Raw genomic sequence first — 21,202 nt, forward strand, 5'->3', positions numbered from 1 at the left:
CCTTTATGGTGTCAAAGAGTTCACCTGCACCTAACCCATCTACTGTCTGTGCCATATGCTCTTGTTCATCTCATCCCACACAAATGTGTCCATCTAGTTCATCCTACCCGGAGCTCATTGAGGACTTGAATGCAGTCCAGAATTTTCATAGACCAAACCGGAACGATCCTTTTTTGGAAACATATAATCCGGTTTGGGCTAGGCACCCAAATTTCTCATGGTCCAAGGGTCCACAGGTTGGGGGTCCTCCAGGGTTTACTCAACCCCAAGCTCCGCGCCCTCACTTCACTCAACAACCATTGATTCCACAAAAACCTTCACTTGAGGATACACTTCAATTATTCATGCAAAATACACAGTCCTCCATTGCTAAACTTGAAATGCAAGTGAGTCATTTGGCCAGCCACATGAGTGAACATGCACAAAATAGACTCCCAAGTCAAACCATTCCTAACCCCAAAAGCACACATGCGAGTGGGTCGAGTTCCAATCCCCACCACGAGCAAGCCAAAGCTATAACCACCCTTAGGAGTGGTCGTGAGTTGAACAATGGGGTAGGGACCACTAAGTCTATGGAGTCAAAGGATGACAATGGGGACACATCATTGAGTGAAGAACCTCCAAGTTCTCCACCAACAGCCAGGCAGATCCCTAACCAAGTCCCACCAACTCCTTATCCGCAGAGGTTATCGGGCCCACCTAGGAAAGGAGATAGCATGCATGAAACGTTGGAACTGTTTAGTAAAGTTCACATTAACATTCCACTTCTTGATGATATTAGACAAGTCCCTGCTTATGCCCGATTTTTGAAAGACCTTTGTACACAGAAGAGAAAATAATATGTTAACAAAATGGTCTTTCATACTGAGAATGTAAGCTCAATTATGAAGCACAACACTCCTCCTAAAGTTAAAGATCCTAGATGCCCCACAATTTCATGTGTCATTGGTGAACATACCATCCAGAGAGTTTTTCTTGATTTAGGGGCAAGTGTGAATTTGCTTGCTTTCTTTGTGTACCAGCAATTAGGTTTGGAGGAATTGAAGCCTACCCCCATCACACTTCAACTGGCTGACCGTTCTGTCAAGATACCACGAGGAATAGTTGAAGATGTTTTGATAAAAGTGGACAAATTTATGTTCCCGGTTGATTTCATTGTTCTTGATACAGAACCAGTAGTCAATGTGACCAACCAAATTCCTGTCATCCTAGGACGTCCCTTCTTAGCCACATCTAATGTTGTCATTCATTGTAAAAGTGGTCAGTTGGAAATTTTAAGGTCTCGTTGAATGTGTTTAATGACGGGCACCATCCACTTGAGTCTGATGACCTGAGTCCTACATTTAGGATAGAGACTATTATGCTTGATGACGAATCCACTCTTGAATCTTTTGAGTCTTACATAACATCTTTAGACATGGACTATTTTGATGAGGAAACATATTTCCGAGAGGTTGACTCTTTACTCAGTTCTGCATCTCTGTTGGAAGAACCTTATGAGGTTGTCACAACTGATCATCCACATGATCTTCATCTTGACTTGGACAAACCTCTTGAAACTTCCAAGCTAGATCTTAAACCACTTCCTCCCACGTTGAAGTATGCGTTCTTGGGGCCCATGAACTCATTGCCAGTCATTATTGCCTCTGATTTGAGTACTAAGCAGGAGGAACAATTGATTGAAGTTTTACAAGCACACAGAGATGAGTTGGGGTGGACTCTTGACGCCTTAAAAGGGATTAGCCCCTCCATATGCATGCATTGTAGTCATTTGGATGAGGGGACTAAAGCCTCATGTGAGATGCAACGTAGGTTAAATCCCCATATGCAAGAGGTTGTGAGAGGCGAAGTCATCAGGTTGCTTGTGTCAAGCATCATTTACCCTATTTTTGATAGCACCTGGGTGAGTCCAATTCAAGTTATCCCTAAGAAAGGGGGGATAACGATAATGAAAAATGAGAGTCGTGAATTGATTCCCACAAGAACTACCACCAAGTGGCGTGTCTGTATTGACTATAGAAAACTTAATTCCGCCACTAGGGAGGATCACTTCCCACTACCTTTCATTGATCAGATGCTAGAGTGATTGGCCGGCCACAGTTTTTATTGCTTCTTAGATGGATACTCCGGCTACAATCAAATTCCCATTGCTCCGGAACACCAGAAAAATACCACATTCACGTATCTGTTTGGCACCTTTGCTTACAGATGCATGCCTTTTGGTTTATGCAATTCGCTTGCCACTTTCCAATGGTGCATGATGAGTATCTTTTCTGACATGATTGGTGACGTTTTAGAGGTCTTTATGGATGACTTTTCTGTGTTTGGCTCTAGCTTTGAGACTTGTTTGCACAATCTTTCACTCGTATTGTCCCGTTGCATTAAGTCCAATTTAGTCTTGAATTGGGAGAAATGCCACTTCATGGTAAAAGAACGAATTGTTTTAGGACATGTAGTGTCTGAGCGAGGTATAGAAGTTGACAAAGCCAAGGTTGACCAAATTGCCAATCTGCCACCACTTACTTCTGTGAAGGGGGTGCATTCTTTCCTTGGCCATGCTAGGTTCTATAGGCGTTTCATTAAGGACTTTAGCAAAATTTCTCGTCCTTTGACGAATTTTCTTGCTCGAGAGGTTGCTTTTGCCTTTGATGATGCCTGTATTCATGTTTTTGAGACACTGAAGAAATATTTGTCCACTGCACCCATTGTCCAACCCCCTACTTGGTCTTTGCCTTTTGAGTTGATATGCGATGCCTCTGATTATGCATTGGGGGTAGTTTTGGGGCAAAAGGCGGATAAAATTCCTTGTGTCATTCAATATGTTGGTCGCACTCTTCATGATGCTCAATTGAATTATACTACCACTGAGAAGGAGTTGCTAGCTGTTGTGTTTGCCTTGAATAAATTCAAATCATATCTGTTAGGGTCAAAGGTTATAGTGTTCACTGATCATTCTGTTTTGAAGTACTTATTATCCATCAAGGACACTAAACCTCGCTTGATTAGATGGATCTTACAATTGCAAGAATTTGACCTTGAGATTCGAGATAAGAAGGGTTGTGAGAATGTAGTTGCTGATCATCTATCAAGGATTTGTGTAGCACCTCAGGAAGGATCCCTTCCTTTAAATGATTCCTTCCCTGATGAACAACTTCTCCAAGTATCCCAGTTGCCTTGGTTTGCTGACATAGTCAACTATCTTGTAACTCGTAAGATTCCTGATTATTGGAGTAAACAAGATCGGTTGAAATTATTTTCCCAAGTCAAACATTTTTTTTGGGATGGCCCTTATTTGTTTAAGGTGTGTACAGACTAAGTCATTAGGCGTTGTGTACCTGAGCAAGACTTTGCCAACATTCTTGAATTTTGTCATTCCCATGCATGTGGTGGACATTTTGGTGCTAGAAAGACCACGGCTAAAGTCTTGCAATGTGGTTTCTATTGGACTTCATTATTTAGAGACGCCCATGAGTTTTGTTGTGTGTGTGATAGATGCCAACAGACTGGTTGTTTGTCTAGGAAGAACATGATGCCTCTTAACCCCATTCTTATTGTTGAATTGTTTGATGTGTGGGGTATTGACTTCATGGGTCCTTTTCTTGTCTCGTTCGGCTATCAGTACATCCTTGTTGCTATTGAATATGTCTCTAGATGGATTGAAGCTATTACATGTAAGACAAATGATCAAAAAGTGGTGGTAAAGTTTTTAAAAGAAAACATCTTTAATCGGTTTGGTACCCCGAGAGCGATCATCAGTGATGGGGGATCTCATTTTTGTAACAGAGCATTTGCGACCTTGTTGAAGAAATACTCCATCACTCATTGGGTGTCCACTCCGTACTACCCGCAAACTTGTGGTCAAGTGGAAATCTCTAATTGGGAGATCAAACCGATTTTGGAGACGTCGGTTCGCTTTGATAGGAAAGATTGGTCCACTCGATTGGACGATGCTTTATGGGCCTTTTGAAACGCTTATAAGACTCCTATTGGGATGTCTCCATTTCGCCAAGTATTTGGCAAAGCATGTCATCTACCTGTTGAGTTTGTGCCTAGAGCTTATTGGGCCATTAAGGCTTTGAATTTTGATTTGGCTCAAGCGGGTAAGGAGAGGAAATTGCAATTGAATGAGTTGGAGGAGATACGCCATGATGCTTATGAGAATACCAAACTGTATAAGGTGCGGACAAAGCTTATACATGATAAATCTACTTTTTGCAAGTCTTTTACTGTTGGGCAGAATGTTTTACTTTATAACTCACGATTGCACTTGTTTCCAGGGAAGTTGAGATCCAGGTGGTCAGGTCCATTTGAGGTTACATAGGTGTTTCCTCATGGCATTGTTGATATCCGCAATCACGAAGACGGGTAGGTCTTCAAAGTTAACGGCCAGAGGGTCAAACCGTATCTTGAGAATGTCCCCACACCGGAGGAGGTGATGGTGATTTTCTTGGAGGAACCTGTCCATTCATCTTGACTGCGTCAGAGTCTTGCTTACGACTATAAACTTAGCACATTGTGGGCAATCCCCATGTTTCTATCCCTTTGTACATTACAGTTTTTATTTTTGGTTTATTCATTCTTATTGGGATAACCTTTGGTGTACTCTGGTCTTGATTGATTGGAGGTCCCCCGGCGATGTTTGGCTCTTGCCGGCTGAGAACGTAAATGGTTCTGGTAGTCGATGACCAGACTTTTGGTCCCTAGTTTGAGAGGTCTATACTCAAACAACCGTTCTGGGATTGACCAGTTCAAACTTGAAGTATTGAATGAAAACCTTATGGTGAGTAACTCAAGGACTTGTGTTCAATGCGTGATTCGTGCTACCTTCAGTGGCCAGTCACATGGAGATTTCTTCGAAGTGTGATGTGGGATAGCGGTTTCACCTACGGATGATTACCTACGGGTACGGCTGCTACAAGTAAACCTTCTTGGAGGGAGACTATGTATCATTCTTGGGGGTCTTTATTGATTCTTCGGTATTATTGTTGATGACCAAACACATATGGTCCCACCTATGGATTTAGGAGCCCTGAGGGAACTTAACCCTTACTATGTTGGAGTATAACCAGCTAAGCTGTGAATCAACTAGAGTATAATCAGATATTTTAGTGATTGTTAGTTGGTTTGTTTGATGATGTGTCATGCTCTAGGTTTGGGGGTGTTTGTTGATATCTCTTTTCCTTACACTAGTTTGGCTTTGCTTTACTTCTTGTGTGCCCATGGAGCATGTGGTTTCCATGAGTTTTATTATTCTTTAGCTATTATTCCTTTTTGTAGTCGTTCTGGTGTTTTAACTTTTCCCCATTGAGGACAATGTCAGGTTTAGGTTTTGGGGGGGGGGGGGGGGGGGGGGTGGGGGTGGGGTGGCGCTCTTTTATGTCTTAGTAATGATTTTCTTTTGATTTTTGTTCGTGGTTTTCAAATTACTCCCCTTAGTATGTGGTTAACTTTAGTAGAGTTAAAATAAGTTTCTCAAATGTGTTTCAATTTTTTTTTTTTTTGTAAAACTGTGTAGAATATGCATATTAGAAATCTGATATCATTTGTTGTGATCCATGAGAATTCAGTGGGATAACTTACTATTGTATTAGACTTGGAACTTAGTTGCAAAAGAGAACATGTAAATCTAGTGTTGATCTATGTTAGTCTGAATAGTCTTGTATGCCTATTTGATCTTATTCTTTTTTATATCTCTGTGAAATTCTTTGTTGTAATGTATGAATGCAGATGAAAACGCTCTTGCTTGAAAAAGACAGATAACCTCAGAAACAGCCTGGGCAAACCCAGGGACATGCACCGGAACAGTCGGTTACTTAAAACAGGGACATGCACCAGAATAGTTGGTTACTTAAAAACTAAGTGCATGTGTAGTGAGGACGAATACAAAATGGTGGTAATACCAAAAGTATTCAGTGAAAAAAAATTATGCTGGTAATAGTGAAAAATGGGTTTAAATATGGAAGCAATGAGTTTCCTTAACTTTGATGATGAATTGTAAGTTGAAAGAAGTTGCAAGTCAAGATTGAAATATGTATACTTCTTTTGTGAGATTGTTAGACAACAGGTTTACTCTACTATTTTCTCTTAATTATGATGTGACCAGAATTTTATTGTTATCTGTTGCCTCTTTGTTCTGTTAAAGTAATTGGTTATGGGTCACATTGGTTCACGTGGAGTACCCGTGAGTGTATTTGGATTGATAATGTGTTATATTTTACACAGGTTTTCAAATTGAGCAGAGTTTCAAATGATTTTCAGACATTTTACGATACTAAGTGTTAGTCATATGCTAATGAGGAGTAGATTTTCTTCACTTTTCTTTTTATATTGTTGATTTAGATGAATTTTGTGGATGAATTCCATGCAAACCCTCACGAGACACAACTCGTCCACTACCGTAAAGTAGGGGTTTAACGGCTTGTTGCATACGCTAAATGCAATAGTGTTCCCTATGAAAGTGGCATTTTGTTTTCCTAAGATTAATTTTGGTTATGTTGTTGTTTTGCTTGGGACTAGCAAAGATTTAGGTTTGGGGGTGTGATAGATGCTAGATTCTGACATGAGAACTAGGTTAATTATAATAGAATAACCCTTTTAATTGTGTTATAGGTGGTTATTTATCGGTTTTCAAATGAAACGTGCATTTATTGAATTTGGCATTAATCACTACTTATATTGCATATTTTTCTCTTCTGAATTATATTTCATTGCTTTTAGGGTTTATTTCTTCCTGAAATGATTTTTATGGATTCAATTATGGAATTTTAGGAGAATTTTGTGTGGAGAAGGAGATATTTACAGAAATGCCATTAGTGAAAGGGAGAAGTATTTTTAGGGCGAAATCGATTTGAGGGGGAAGGGGGAAGAGAGCTCAAGAGAGTCTCAAGCCGGCCACCGACCAAAAGAAGAGAGACTCGAGAGGGCTCCCTCCTGTCGTCGTTCGCCGCCCCACCGTCGTCCACTGCCGTCCGGCAACCGAGAACAGACTCGAGGAGAGCTCGTGAGAGTCTCCATCGCAGAGAGTTTGACACTGCCATTTTCTGCTTGCCAGGCCAAGAGATGACCCGAGAGGGCTCCTCCGGCGTCGATTCCACATTCCAACCATCCTCCGGCGTCGATTACGCATTTTTGACCACTTCTCGAACCTAGTTCGACCGAGACTCGAGAGAGCCGGTCAGAGAATTTTGCTTCCATTCTGTCTTCCGCCGTACCACCTCCCTCGGAGGATTTCAATTCCTCTTCGTCGGCGTCGTCTCCACTTCCTGCCGCTCGCTCTTGCAACCCGAAACCCTTAATTTCTTGAAATCGCAGCAACCGTGAGAACTGAATTGCTGCCTGAGCGAGAGGAAGAAGAAGGGGAGTAATTCATCATTTTGTAATTTAATTAGTTTCCTATAGTTTGAACTTAGGTTTTGAATGCTTATTAAATTTGATTTGAGAATTGATGTTTATCGAATATTTGTTTTCCGAATTTTATGAGTAATTAGCTAGTTTGGGCAGGATTATAATTTAGGTTGGATTTTGGTATTATAATCTGATATCTGTCCTTAACTCTAGGCGCCCGAGAGAGGCTAGACGCAAGGATTGAGAATCCGGATTCGTGGTTACGTGGCAATCGAGAGAGCCACGAATCACGATAAAATCCAGAGTTGAGGTTTCCTATTGTGCAAGTAGTTAATTAGATCATTGTTTGATAATTTAGGATATAATCAGTGTTTAGTTCAGATTAATTCATCATATTTGGTTAGGCTAGTTGACAGAAGAATACACAAAATTCAGTCCTCCCTGTGGATATGACCCTCGCTTCCCCCTAGATTACATGAACGATTCGTACGCTTGAGAGGTATAAAAGCCAATGTAATTAAATTTCACATTAGTAGTAGAGTCCAATTACAATAAAACTACCTTTGTCCCAATTATACCCAAACTCCAACACTTAAAGATAAGTCTTATCATAATTAAATAACCCACAATAAATAGAAGATTAACCTGATTAAAAATTCCTTTAAACTAAAAATCTTCTGTAGCACGTGATCATGATAAGGATGCCAGCTCATGGCTATCTTTGTGGGTCCCACTTAATCTTCTAACTTATGTGATAAGGATGTCATCTCATGGTTATCATGGTGGGTCCCACTTCTTATGGGTTTGGGCCCATCTTCGGTTGTGGGCTTTCTTGGTCGTGTGGGCTTGGGCCCATCTTCCAATACATGTTTTACCTTATATATGTGGGCCTTCCTTGGTCGTGTGACCCATCTTACAACATTATTAGATATGTGGGTCTTCCTTCGTGTGAGCTGGAGCCCATCTTCTAACAAGCAGGAACAAAGAGACATGTGATATTGGTTGAACAACAAGTGGGTGAAATGAAATAAATCAAATAGGGATAGTGAATCACCTCAACGATACACATGAGTTGATCAACCTTGAAAGAGATATCTTCTTCCATTAGAAGGACACCAAATAGCAATCACTACCAATCATTGCTTTTGACCAAGTTTGTGAGGGTTAGGCAGGAGGGAATGAGAGGTGTCGTTGGGAATGAGAGGCGACTAAAAGTGAGATGGATTTTCTTTTTTGAGGAATAGGTTAGGGCTGGTGAATGGCAAATGGCGATGGAGAGTGTTGGGTAGGAAGGAATGAGAGGCAACTGAGAGGGTTTTTTGAGGAAGAGGGAATGAACAGTGAACAACGAGAGTGAGAGAGAGCAAATGAGAGGCAACGACGAATGGTTGAGCAGGAGAAAAAAGGGAATGAAAGGCGAACAGTCGGGTGGGAGAAAGATGTGTTGAATTTAAGGAAAAGAGACATACTTCATTGACTTATTATAATCAGAGTACATGAACCTCTATTTATAATAAAGGAAGGTAGCCGAGTCCAATTACAATAAAACTACCTTTGTCCCAATTACACCCAAACTCTAACACTTAAAGATAAGTCCTAGCATAATAAAATAACTCAATATAAATAGAAGATAACATAGCTCAAACTAAAACTCTTTTATGAGGACGTGACCATAAGATAAAAATGTCAACTCGTGGTTATCTTTGTGGGTCCCACTCGATCTTCTAACCAGCTCATGGTTATCTATGTGAGTCCTTGATCTTCCAAACAGCTTGGGGTTATCTTTGTGAGTCCTGCTTGATCTTCCAACTTATGTGATAAGGATGTCAGTTCCTAGTAATCATGGTGGATCCTACTTCTTATGGGCTCAGGCCCATCTTACAATACTCTTAGATATGTTAGCTTCCTTTGTCGTTTGGCCAATCTTATAATACTTTTAGATATGTGGGTCTTCCTTGGTCGTGTAGGTCATCTTACAATAGTCTTGGATATGTTGGTCTTCCTTGGTCTTGGGCCCATCTTCCCACAAGATGAATGCAAATAAGAGGTGAGGTGAGGTCCGGTGAACGGCAATGGCAATGGAGACGCTGTATGGGAGGGAATGAGAGGCGATTGAGAAGGATTTTTGAATAAGAGGTGAGTGGTAGTGAAATCTAGGAAGAGGCTCTCCATGAATGGCAAACGGAGAACGATGGGAAGAGGCAAGGCAATGGTGATGGATGGCTAAGGCGGGGCGCCCGACAAGGCAATGGGTTAGGTGAACGTGATGGCAAAATGAGAGGTAATGAGCGGGGATTTACCTTCACCGTTGATCAAAATTGAACTGCTGGAATAGCATATTTTTTGCACGAAACTTGGTTTCATATTAGATCAAGTCTCTCTCTCTCTCTCTCCCTATATATATGTTGGAAGATGGGCTCAAGCCTCCAAGCTCAAGGCTAGAAGCCCACACATCAAATGAGTGGCAAAGTGGTTATTTATGGTATGTTCCATAAGGATGATTATGTCTTTTAATCTATTGAGTTGTAACCCTAAGGGTCTTTTAACACTCTAAATAAGAGCATTGGCTAAGAGATAAGGCATTCAAGCCTTCTCCTCTCTTTGAGAAATCGTTCAACCAACCTCTCTTCTCCCTTGACGCATTCCCTTAATCCAAACTCTCCTCTCTCACCTTTTTTTCCTTTCTCCCTCTTCTCTCCTTCTTCTTCGACGTTAACCTAGAGTCCTTCTCATGGGGTCCTAACTTCTACATGGTATCAGAGCATGGAGTTTAGGATCCTTATTCAAGTAGTTATGTCCTCCATTCAAGAAGTTGTCTATAGAAGGAATTCTGCCATGAAGAGATAAGTAAAATCTATTTTTTTTTCATATTCTCTCTTTATGGTTTCTATTTTTTTTCTCTTCTTGAATGCTTAAGTCACATCAAGCCAGATAATCTTCATAAACATTGTGTAGATCTATCTTTTATGACGAAAAATATGTTATAGTTTTGATCAGCTTGTAACAATTACATGATTGATCAAAGGTTGTTTGTCCCTATTTTTATAATTTGAATTCAGTGATCTTTATGTGATGTAAATCAAACATTGTTGATTTGGGATTCCAGCATATGTTTCTATCAATTCTATAATCTAATGGTACTCATGGGATTGAGTTATGTTGTTGGATGACCGTCATATGGTTAGAATTTCATCATTTACTTATTCCTAGTGTTTCTTTCTATTTTTAAACTTCAGCAATTGAATTTTTTTTGTGTTGAAGTATTCCCATGAGTGGACATTTTTTTGCCAAGAAATTGCTCTCAATTTTTCAAGAAAGGTCGTATCTACATTTGCTCTCGTTTTTGTGGTTGAGTTTGCATTAAGGATAAGAGTTGCATATGTTCTCTCTATTTTTTTGATAAATATAAGAGAAGTTGAGTAGTGGCTGGTTTTTCTTATCGCTTGACAAAAGCACTAATTTTTCCATGATTTGGTGCTTATTCTCGTGAAAATATTTTCTACTTATTTTTGGTAGCTAATTTGGTCTAAGGGTGCTTCAAAATTACATTGTATAATTGTTATTTGAGCCCTTTGACAATTGACCTCAACAGTTGACTTGCGTCAACATAGAGAGTGTACATTTGAGTAATAAGAGTGACATACTCCGAATTACTACAATTCCACTAAGAGGTCTTTCCAATTACTTTAGTTGTTCACAATCGGTATAGAGGGTTTTCATTACTTGTGACCTTCTAAGTCATGTTCTCAAAATCCCTCCTTCGATTGATGTAGAAGATGAAGTCTACCGTAAATTGGTTAAAAATGATAACATGCTTAGCAGTTGGCTTATTAACAGTATGGAAGAGAATGTTGCTAACAATGTGGTCCACTTGGAAACTTCCAAGGACTCTATTCAAGTACCGCGTCCTTGCAAAGAGTCTATGATGTTGTCCAAAGTATGCTGACTACCAAAGAAGGAGATATTATTCATGAGTTTCTGGCCCGATTTTGTGATCTTCTCCAATAATGAAAACTTACTCAACCATACTCTATCGACATTGTTGTTAAAGAAAAATAGCATGAGGCCCTAGCAGAAGCTATTTGCCTTACCAATTTTAAGCCTTATCTAGAGGTGGCTAAGACTCAACTTCTTAGTTCCTCTACCCTGCCTTCTTTTGATGACATAAGTGCCACATTGTTATAGATTCCTGATCCATCTCCTCCTCTGATTGATGCTCCATCAACTATGTTCTCTGGTAATTGGGGTACATCATCCCAATTCTGAAGACACAATAGAAATACAAGAGGAGGCCACAATAGAGGTGGTCGAACGGGTCCGCCCCATTCCCGCATTGAGCCTCGTGTGTGCACTTACTGTGGTGGTCCGAACCATCTTGTGGATTCATGCTGGAAATCTATGGCAAACCTGATTGGGCCACAACCAATCCGGCCTCAATCACTAATGAGTAAAAGGAGGATAAGATTGATTCTCATTCTAGGAATGTAACTATTTCTACGAAAGACTATGTTGCAATTCAAAAGTTGAAATCCTTATTGGATCAGTCCTCTACTCCATCAGGATCTACTTTTGCCACTACCATTGCCTCAAGTATGCTTTCTTCCTCTTCAACCCCTTGCTCTTGGATCATTGACTCCGGGGCTTTCGACCACTTACCAAGTAACAAACACATGCTTCATTCATTGTCTCCATGTCTTCCTCATAAATTTGTTACTATTGCTAATGGTTCCCAAACCAAGGTGCTTAGCAAGGGTTCCTCTCTTACCGCGTCTATTCCTCTTCAAGATATGTTATTTATTCCTCAACTTTCGTTAAATTTGCTCTTCGTTAGTCAATTAACCAAACAATTGAATTTTTCTATCACTTTCTCACTATCTTCGTGTATATTTCAGGATCTAACTTCAAAACATGTGATTGGTGGCGTCCATAAAAAGGGGGCTTATACTATTTTACTCTTCCACCAGTAGCTGTTAGTTCATCCACTACATCCGTGGCTCAACTTTGGCCCAACCGGCTTGGTCATTGATTTACCTCGTCACTTCGTTCTTTAGTTCCATCTCTTAAATCTTTGTCTAATTTTAATTGTGAGACATGTTAATTAAGTATGTTAGTAGTACATATTCTCCTCGTCTTACAACTAATAGTACTACTCTGTTTGCATAAATACATTCTGATGTATGGGGACCTTTAAAGGTCTCTAACATTTCTCAAGTTTTAATATTTTGTTACTTTTGTGGACGATTTTACCTAAGTGACTTGGTTGTTTTTGTTTAAAGAACGTTCATAAATTCTTTCTATTTTAAAAAACTTTCATGCAATGGTTCTAACGCAATTTGGGGAAAAAATTCAATTCCTTAGATTTGATAATGCTAAGGAATATTTGTCTAACGATTTTGAATTGTTATGTGAGGGTAATGGGCTTTTTCGTCAAACATCATGTGCCTATACCCCTCAACAAAATGGTGTTGCTGAAAGAAAGAATCGTTACCTCCTTGAAGTTGCTCGGGATCTCCTCTACTCGATGAATGTACCCTTCTTTTATTAGCCTCAGGCTATTCTTACTGCTTGCTTTCTTATCAATAGGTTACCTTCATTAGTGCTTTGAAATCAAAGTCCGTATTCTGTTTTGTTTCATGGTGAAGATCCATTTTCGCTTTCTCTTAAAGTATTTGGTTACACAAGTTTTGTTCATGATACTTCACCATATAAAAGTAAACTTAATCCTTGGTCTCTAAAGTTTAATTTTTTGGGGTATTCTCGAACTCGGAAAGGATATATTTGTTATAATCCTACACTTCGTGTTGGAAAATAAGCTCAAGCCCACATGCGACTATGGGATGGCCTTCGACGGTAGCTTGGTGGCGGTGACAATTTGGCTTTGTTGACGGTGCCAGAGGCATGATGTTGTCGATGGCGGCAGTGATGTGATGCTGTCGATGGCCCTCGGTGGTAGTGAGGCGACGACGGTGGTGGCTCAGGGCGTTCTGGGTTGGAGGGCCAAATGAAACAAAGGATGGAGAAAAAAAAAATAGAAGGGGGGATTTTTTTCTTGGGTGCGTGGATGGGAACGGGAATAGGAGCTTCGATCGAGTCTTCAAGGAGAAGAAGGATTATCGATCGAAAGCTCTGATACCAATATAAGTATTTTTAGGTTACAAAGAGATAAAATTTAATATGATAAGCATCATCACTAAGAGGAGTTTACATTGCTTAGAATTACAATTTGAGATAATATCAAATTCTATGGGTTTTATCTTTATCTCAATCATAAAGCATTTAAGAAAAAAAAGTGATCTTAAGCCAATTCCTAATATTGGCCTCCCCTATTAGTGAGTAGCTAGGGTCCAAAATGATAAGAAGAACACTTGAAAAAAAAAGGCGGTAAAGAAAAGAAAAAAATAGAATTAAATAAAAAAATTTAAGAAACTAAGTAAGAATGAAATAATGGTGAAGATGGCAAATACATTTTAATAAGTAGATATGATGACAGCATTGTAGGAAGTGGTACATGAAAAATGGATATGGTCTAGCAAATAAGCTTGTGTTCTCCATCAACCGGACCTTGGATAGACTAAATGCTTTCTGGAAATTCTTGGAATTTATCTGTAAATTTCTTAGGTTTCCGCTTTTTAGTTTTTTTATTGATTTCATGAATGTATTTAATTTTTTTTGCTCACAAGCATACCTTATTTCTTGTAACTTGATTAGTCCCTCGTTTAATTTTCTAGAGAAAAAGAAAATAAGCGTACCGTCGCGTAGGTTATCAGATATTACAAGAAAGACGTCCATCCAGGGCGCGAAATGGCTCGTCGTTCATTTTCTTTTCGCATGGACACTTTGGAGGCAAATCTAGCGGCACTTGGCGGGAACCTGTTCCCTCAAATGCATTAAACTTCAAAAAAAGTCTTTGTAGCTGGACTGACCAGGCGCCTTACCCTCGCTAACGACCGTTCGATCTTCCTCTCACCTTGTCGAACATCTTTCCTTCTCGTCCCCGAAAAACCAGATGCGCAAAGCCAAACACCACAATACCATTCCACGAATTCGTATTTTCTTTTGGGATGTTCTCATCGTTTGTACAGTCGATTTCCTGGGTCGGCTTCGTTCTGGAGTACTTGAACGGCCAGAAGTCTTTGCGGTGCGAGTAAACGAGGGGATGCTATGTTGACTTGCTGAAGCCGTTCAGTTGGTTCTGAAGGTCGTCTTACTATCTCAGTTAGCATTTTGGAGTTTCCATTGAGAGGGTCGATCTTGGTGTCTCTGCGCTTTCAGAAACCCTAAAGATGAGGGGACATTTTGATTATACAACTTAAGGCGTTTCTTTTCTTATTTGGTTGTTTGCAGGTAAAAAACTGTGAAGATTCAGGCCTCGAAAGCAAGGCCTCGTTCGTTCTTTGGTTCTTGCTCAACTTTCAAGAATGGTGGATAGGCTCAATGCTGATGGTTCTCTGGTTGTCGGATCTAATCAATCTGATATGGATCCCAAATCTCTGGAAAAGTTAGCCAAGAAGCCTTCAAAAAGGAAGCGAATGTCTATGGATGAACTCATTGGGACAGAAGATAGGGAAGCTCTTCTTTCGGATTATAGACTGGAGATCGAGAACTTGTACGCGTATTATAGAGAGATTTTGAGTCAAAAGATAAGCTTGGAGGCGGGCGTTGGGTTGTCCGCTAATTCGTGCAATGCCGTCGTCGCTTACTTATTGGAAGAGAGCAGTCTTCCGTTTTCTAATTTAGTAGAGGAAATCTATGAGAAAACGAAGACGACGGAGGGAACTACTCTGGCCTCCGTGCGAAGTTCAGTGCTCTTTGTGGGGCAAAGATCAATGTATGGAGTAGCAAATGCAGATGCTGACGTGTTGGAGGACAACTCGGAGTCTTGTCTTTGGTGTTGGGAGGTGAGGCTGACGCTAGCTTGTTTATATGGCATTTTGGAGAATGAATACTCGTTTAACGTTTCTTTATCTGCAAATGTTGTTGTGATTAACTTTTCTCAGACAAGGGATTTGAAATTGCTGCCGAAAGCTCATCGTGGTGTTTTGAGTATTAGGCGCAATTGTCGAAAGAAAATCCAAGACAGAATTGCTGCCCTTTCGAGTAAGAAAATATTTCCCATCGAATGCGTCACGTTAAATTATCGTTTTATTTTTTACCATATCTAGAGTGAGATTAAAACATGTTATGTCATAGATAGAAAAAAGATAGGGAGTTTCTTACTGTTTTTCTTGTTGGCTGAGAATGAAAGTTATTTATTCAATGTGCCATGATGAGCCTGCAGAAATTGTGGATAACTTATATTGAAACTGGTATAGTAGTTGGAGGTTAAAATTCCAGTTCATGATAATTGTAAGTTCGTAACTATGATTCATTGCTACGATAACATGATTGATTTGTTCTTTATATGAATCAAATGAGAACTTAAATGCATATGTTGACGAAGTGCATGTGTGCTTTCTGGTTGATGTAGTTGCACCATATGATGGTCAGCAATTTGGATAAACATTTTGTAGTTATAGTTCTCCTTTATTGATGTGCTTATCCACTCTGTCTCATTTAAAAATATTTCCCTGGAAATGGAGCTTTAGAGAGTCTGCTAATGGTTTTTTCTTGTCTTGAAATCTTTACACGATGATGAAGATGTCAAATTGCTAATTTCCCTGAAGGATATGTTTTTGACCTTTTGAAGTGTAGTAAAGGCTATTTGTGATATGGAAGGGGATTCAAGTTTGTTACATTTATTGATTTTAGAATTTTTTTTTGTAAAAGTCATTTGGTAGAAGACAAAATTGCTTTCTTGTTAGGTTCATTTTATGTCTTTTTTTTTTTTTTTTGTTAACTATGCTCAGATACTGTTTCTTTGAACCACTTGTGAATGGTCAATTTGTAACCACTTTCCACGTTTCCTCTAATTCTGAACTCAGTTAGCAAACGTTCTGAATATTCTTTTCAGAGTGCTGCACTCATTGTGATTTTTTTTTTTTTTTTGTGCCAGCCATGGTTTCATTGTTATCAAATTCCAATGCTCATCCTGGCAATAAGCTTGATCTGACAAAAGCATATGAGAAACTCGGTAAAACGTTAAATGAGAAGCAAATTCGTGCCTTTGTTGAAAACTTGCTGCAGAAGAATGGTGCTGAACTGTATGTACTGAAAATCTTTCCTGTCACACTCTGTTTTGGTTATTTTTTTATTTTCTTTCTTTGCCTTCAAAATTTGGTCCCCTGCTGAAGCCTCTACGTTGATTATAGGGCTGCTAAGGAAGCAAAACTAAAGGAGAAGGAAATGATCAAGGAGCTTGAAAGAAATAAACGTGAGGTTGAGAAGGAGAAGAAACGAGCAGATCGTGACTTACTGAAAGAGAAATTGCACAGTGTAAGTTTATTCTTGACAAGTGTTTCTCACATCTTATATGGATCTAGTCAAAACAAGAACAAGTTCCATTGATTTAATACTCATTTGTAAGATTACTTTGTGAACCTAGAATATGGACAGGAATTTGTAGTTGTGATATTGAACTAAACCTGTTTTAGAAGAACGGCATAGATTTTTATAAAGAGCTTTTATTTCATCGCAGGAAAAGGAAAGGAAGCGTTTACAAGATGAAGCTGAGAAAGAAGAAAGACAGCGTGAGAAAGAGGAGGCTGAACTAAAAAAGCAACTTCAGAGGCAGCAAGAGGAAGCTGAGAAGGAACAAAGACGCCGAGAAAAGGAAGGAGCTGAGTTGAAAAAGCAGCTTGCAATTCAAAAGCAAGCCACATTGATGGAGCGTTTATTTAAAAGGAAAGCAAGCAATGAAGTTGGTTCAAAAAAAAAAGCAAGCAATGAAGATTCACTGGATCAAAGATTGTTAACAAATTCTAAACTGGTTCCTTCTGGAATAAGTGATGATACACATAATGCTGTTACATCTTCAATGGATGCTGCTTTGTTCAGGACAAATGACACTGATTCCTCTGAGCTTCTGAAGTCAGTATTAAATTTTCCCCTTTCCCCTCCATTACTCCCTATGTCTGACTTTTTTAAGCTTCTATCTGCAGGTCTCATATGGCTATGTGGATCAAATTGAGTCAATCTATTTGTTGCAGCAAGTCTCAGCATTGGGGCATCCGGTGTAAGCCAAAAAGACCTCTCATCAAGGAACTCAAGCTTCAGGGGACATCATCCAAAGCTGAACCTTCAAAGACACTAACAACCCCACTTAAGGGGACAAGCCCAGAGAAGCTTGTTGATGTGTGGGAAGAAACCGTTGGTTATGATGATATTTCATCACGTATTATTAATGTTGATAGTTCTGCAGCAACCATCCCATTGTGCAATAGGCGTAGAAAGTTGTTGCAGTTTGATAAGAGCCACAGGCCAGCTTATTATGGAACCATTTCTAGGAAAAGGTATTTTACATTTTCTACTGTTAACCATCATCATTGATATTAGTGTTTCTTTTTTTATTTTCCTTACTTGACTTACATCGGGTTCTGCAGTGATGTAGTTGGACCTCGTTGCCCTTTTAAAAAGGACCCCAACTTGGACTATGATGTTGATAGTGATGAGGAATGGGAGGAGGTAATATTAATTACTTTTGCAGGCTTGGAATTTGTTAATGTGGAAAAGATATTAATATTAACTAACTGATGTTCTTCCTCATCTAGGAGGAGCCAGGTGAGAGCTTATCTGACTGTGAAAAAGATGCCGGGGAGGAAACATTGGAGGAAGGAGACTCAAAAGATGAAGATGCGGATGGAAGTGAAGACAGCTTCATGGTGCCTGATGGTTATCTTTCAGAGGATGAGGTACCTCCCCTGTGCTTTAGTTGGTTTCGTTTTTGTCTAAAATCCTGTTCATCTGCCCTGCATCAAAAGCAAATTGGATATTTCTCATGTACAAGTGAAGTAAGTTTTTCTGGATCTTAATTCTGAAGGGAAGTTGGAATATATGCAAAAATCATTCTGCCCGAAGAAGCAAGGAATCTACATCAGTTGTGGTTTGGGTCCTCTTTAATGAAAGTTGCAATTTATTAAGTTCAACTGTGATTTGCTTTCCGTTGCAGGGAGTGCAAGTGGACAGAATGGAAATTGATTCTGCTGATAATGCAATCGGAAGCTCACCAAGTTGTTTCAAAGAAGATGCCAAAATTGAAGAGTTCAAATCTCTGCTTCGTAGTGCGAAGTATCTTAGTGGTATAACTGATCATGCTCTCCGAAAGAACCAGCCATTGATAATCACCAATTTAAAGCATGAAAAATCTGCACTGATTACTGCTGAAGATATTAGTGGAACAACCAAGCTCGAACAGGTCTGTTTGCAAGCTCTTAGCATTCGGCCTTGCTTTGAAGGTGCATATATAGGGATACAGGTGGATCATAGTGACAAGGTGATTACAGATCAAGAGGCTTCCCTGTCGCAGTGTAAGATAATTGCTGCAACACCAGCAACTGGAACAGTTTTATCAGACAATTATTTGCCCAAAATTGTAAGCACCATTCAGTCCTGTCCTAGTGGGATCAATAAAGTGGTGGAGACCTTGCAGCGGAAGTTTCCAGATGCCCCTAAAAATCAGCTGAGGAATAAAGTACGAGAGATTGCAGAATTTGTGGATCATCGGTGGCAGGTGAGACTAATTTATGGAAGAAACATGTGTGTTAATTTTGAGCGTTAGCCTTGAAAGAGTAATCTGATGGCTGGATGGTTGTTCCTTCTCGTAGGTTAAGAAGGAGATTTTGAACAAGCTTGGTTTATCTGCGTCTCCAGGTGCGACACATTTCTGCACAAAATGCTGCATTTTTTAACAAGCATTTGAAGCTGTCAATATCGACATTTTGTTTTCTCTTCTCAAATCTTGCAGTTAAAGGTGACTTCAAAAGAAAGGGAATCATTGCCAGTTTTTTCTCCAAACGGTGCATGCCTGCATCAGGCCAAACAGTCAATTTATCCGATTCTCCTCCGTGCAGAAAACCTAAAACAGAAAAAACTCATGTTGATGACCCCAATTCTCCTCCGTAGCGAACCAGCAGTGAAGGCCATTCATTCGCATGTCCTGAACCAGCAGTGGAATGCAATCGTCAGAACATGTATATACGTCACTCTTTCCTTTTTTTATTGGGTTTAGTGAGAATTAAAGTTACACTATACTTTAATAGGGAAGGGTCAACTGAAGGTTTCTGCTTGGCATTTATCAATGCGCCAGCTTCCCCTTTGTGCAACCATGAATGTTTTAGAGCGAGTGTAAAAGGATGAAAGAAACGGGACTGAGAAAAGGGAAAGATCTGTTCTTTTACAAATTGTATTTATAAAAGGCTTCTCGAAAATTTTCAACTCTTAACTTTAAGTTCATATTTTTATCTTCTCTCTCGAGTTAGAAAAACATGATACAAAGAGATCTAATTTGAGCGAGGTTACCATGGTTAGACAACAAAAAATAGGTCTAAGTCAAAGCAAGAGATAGTAGTACAAATAAACTTGAATCAACTCAATTAGGTTCTACAATGGTTCCTTAACTTCGCCAGGTTATGAGGGAAATACCAAGAGAAGAAATTGATTAGATTGACCAAAAACTTCAAGGTTGCATGTGATATTAAATTTTAACTCTAAAAAGAATAAGCTTTTAAGACCAAAAAGAATACGCTTTAAGACTGGATCTTGGTGCCCATCAAAGATTCTTTTGTACAAGAACTCTTGTAGAAAAGACTAGATTCTAAACTTTTGAAGTAGATAATTAACTTAAACTTCAAAAATCAAGGCTTGAAAAGAAACAACCAACCAAGCAAAACTATTTCATGCTTACAAACCTTTAGTATGATCTAGCAAAAAGACTCAAAGGTGTAGATGAGTAATCAATATATAAAACCAATTGTCATAGAACATTATCTAAAAGTTCAAGTGTATGGCAAAAACATCCTATTTGGACTAAACCACAATACCTTTCTCAAACAATGACAATTAGCAAACAAGAAACAAAGTTTAGATTGAACTCAAACTCTAGTTGGATAAATAATTGAGAGAAACCAGATGCAACAACAAGGAACAAATCGGCTGATGATAATGCATCAAGGATTGTAAAAAAATAAAAATGCAAATATGATGTAACTGTCATTGGATGTTTTGTTCTTCTTTCAATAATAACACCAATAGCGAGAGACTATTAATTCCTTTAGAAATAAATAGTGATTTTGTAACAATATTGTTATCGAGATGTCTAAATGACAAACAAAAACCTAATACATCAATATGATATTTTTGTCAACCATTTTAAACAGAAGAAAAAGGAAACAACGATTAATTTTCTCATTCCCCTTTATTTAACCCTTTGTCCTTGTATGACGTGCCTTTTTCGTGTCTTTCATATAAACAAAAAAAATTGAAGTCATCCTACCAAATAATTAGGTGAGAAATCTAAGACTTCGAAACAACGTCTCTTCAACTCACTAATACTATTAGATATCTCAAACACAACCTCAACTCTCCAAATTTTATTAGTTTCTCTTTTATGAAAAGCATTGTTATCTTCATGTCTTTATGTTGTCTCTATATTATCTTCATGATAATTTATTTTCCATGTGATTTTTTTTTGAAATCACTATTTTTTCTTATAGAATTACTACTTTTTAAATCATTGCTACATTTTATTTCAACATCTTTGCTTTTAAAATTACTACTTTTTTAGAACCACAGTTTTTTTAGTCTTGCAAGCCCCTATAATTACGCAAAAATACTATTGTTTTAGGACTCCATTACTAAAGTGGTAAGTTCCACGGAAGAGGCAATTTCCATTAAGTTTAGTTTCATCAAGTTTCCAATGTCAGAAGCTTTGTCTAACTCATGCGTCATGAAACCAGTTAGTTTCCTTTTAGTTTCAAGTTAAAAC

General features: G+C 38.9%; 1 protein-coding gene across 1 annotated transcript; it reads left to right on the forward strand.

Annotated features, from left to right (window-relative positions):
• The first annotated feature begins 14,255 nt into the window (after nt 1-14,255).
• Nucleotides 14,256-19,629, forward strand: LOC137958800 (chromatin assembly factor 1 subunit FAS1-like). Its single transcript, XM_068805938.1, has 12 exons — nt 14,256-14,542; nt 14,689-15,242; nt 15,342-15,441; nt 16,337-16,484; nt 16,593-16,716; nt 16,919-17,310; nt 17,382-17,732; nt 17,823-17,904; nt 17,991-18,131; nt 18,389-18,949; nt 19,044-19,089; nt 19,184-19,629. The coding sequence occupies exons 2-12, from the start codon at nt 14,763-14,765 to the stop codon at nt 19,339-19,341; spliced, it is 2,583 nt and encodes an 860-aa protein (XP_068662039.1). The 5' UTR covers nt 14,256-14,542; nt 14,689-14,762; the 3' UTR covers nt 19,342-19,629.
• Nucleotides 19,630-21,202: the final 1,573 nt, after the last annotated feature.

This window comes from Aristolochia californica, unplaced genomic scaffold, assembly GCF_029961685.1.
Source record: "Aristolochia californica isolate CCGP_79_NKW_82.1479 unplaced genomic scaffold, dmAriCali1.0.hap1 SCAF_1, whole genome shotgun sequence".
NCBI classification, from domain to species: Eukaryota; Viridiplantae; Streptophyta; class Magnoliopsida; order Piperales; family Aristolochiaceae; genus Aristolochia; species Aristolochia californica.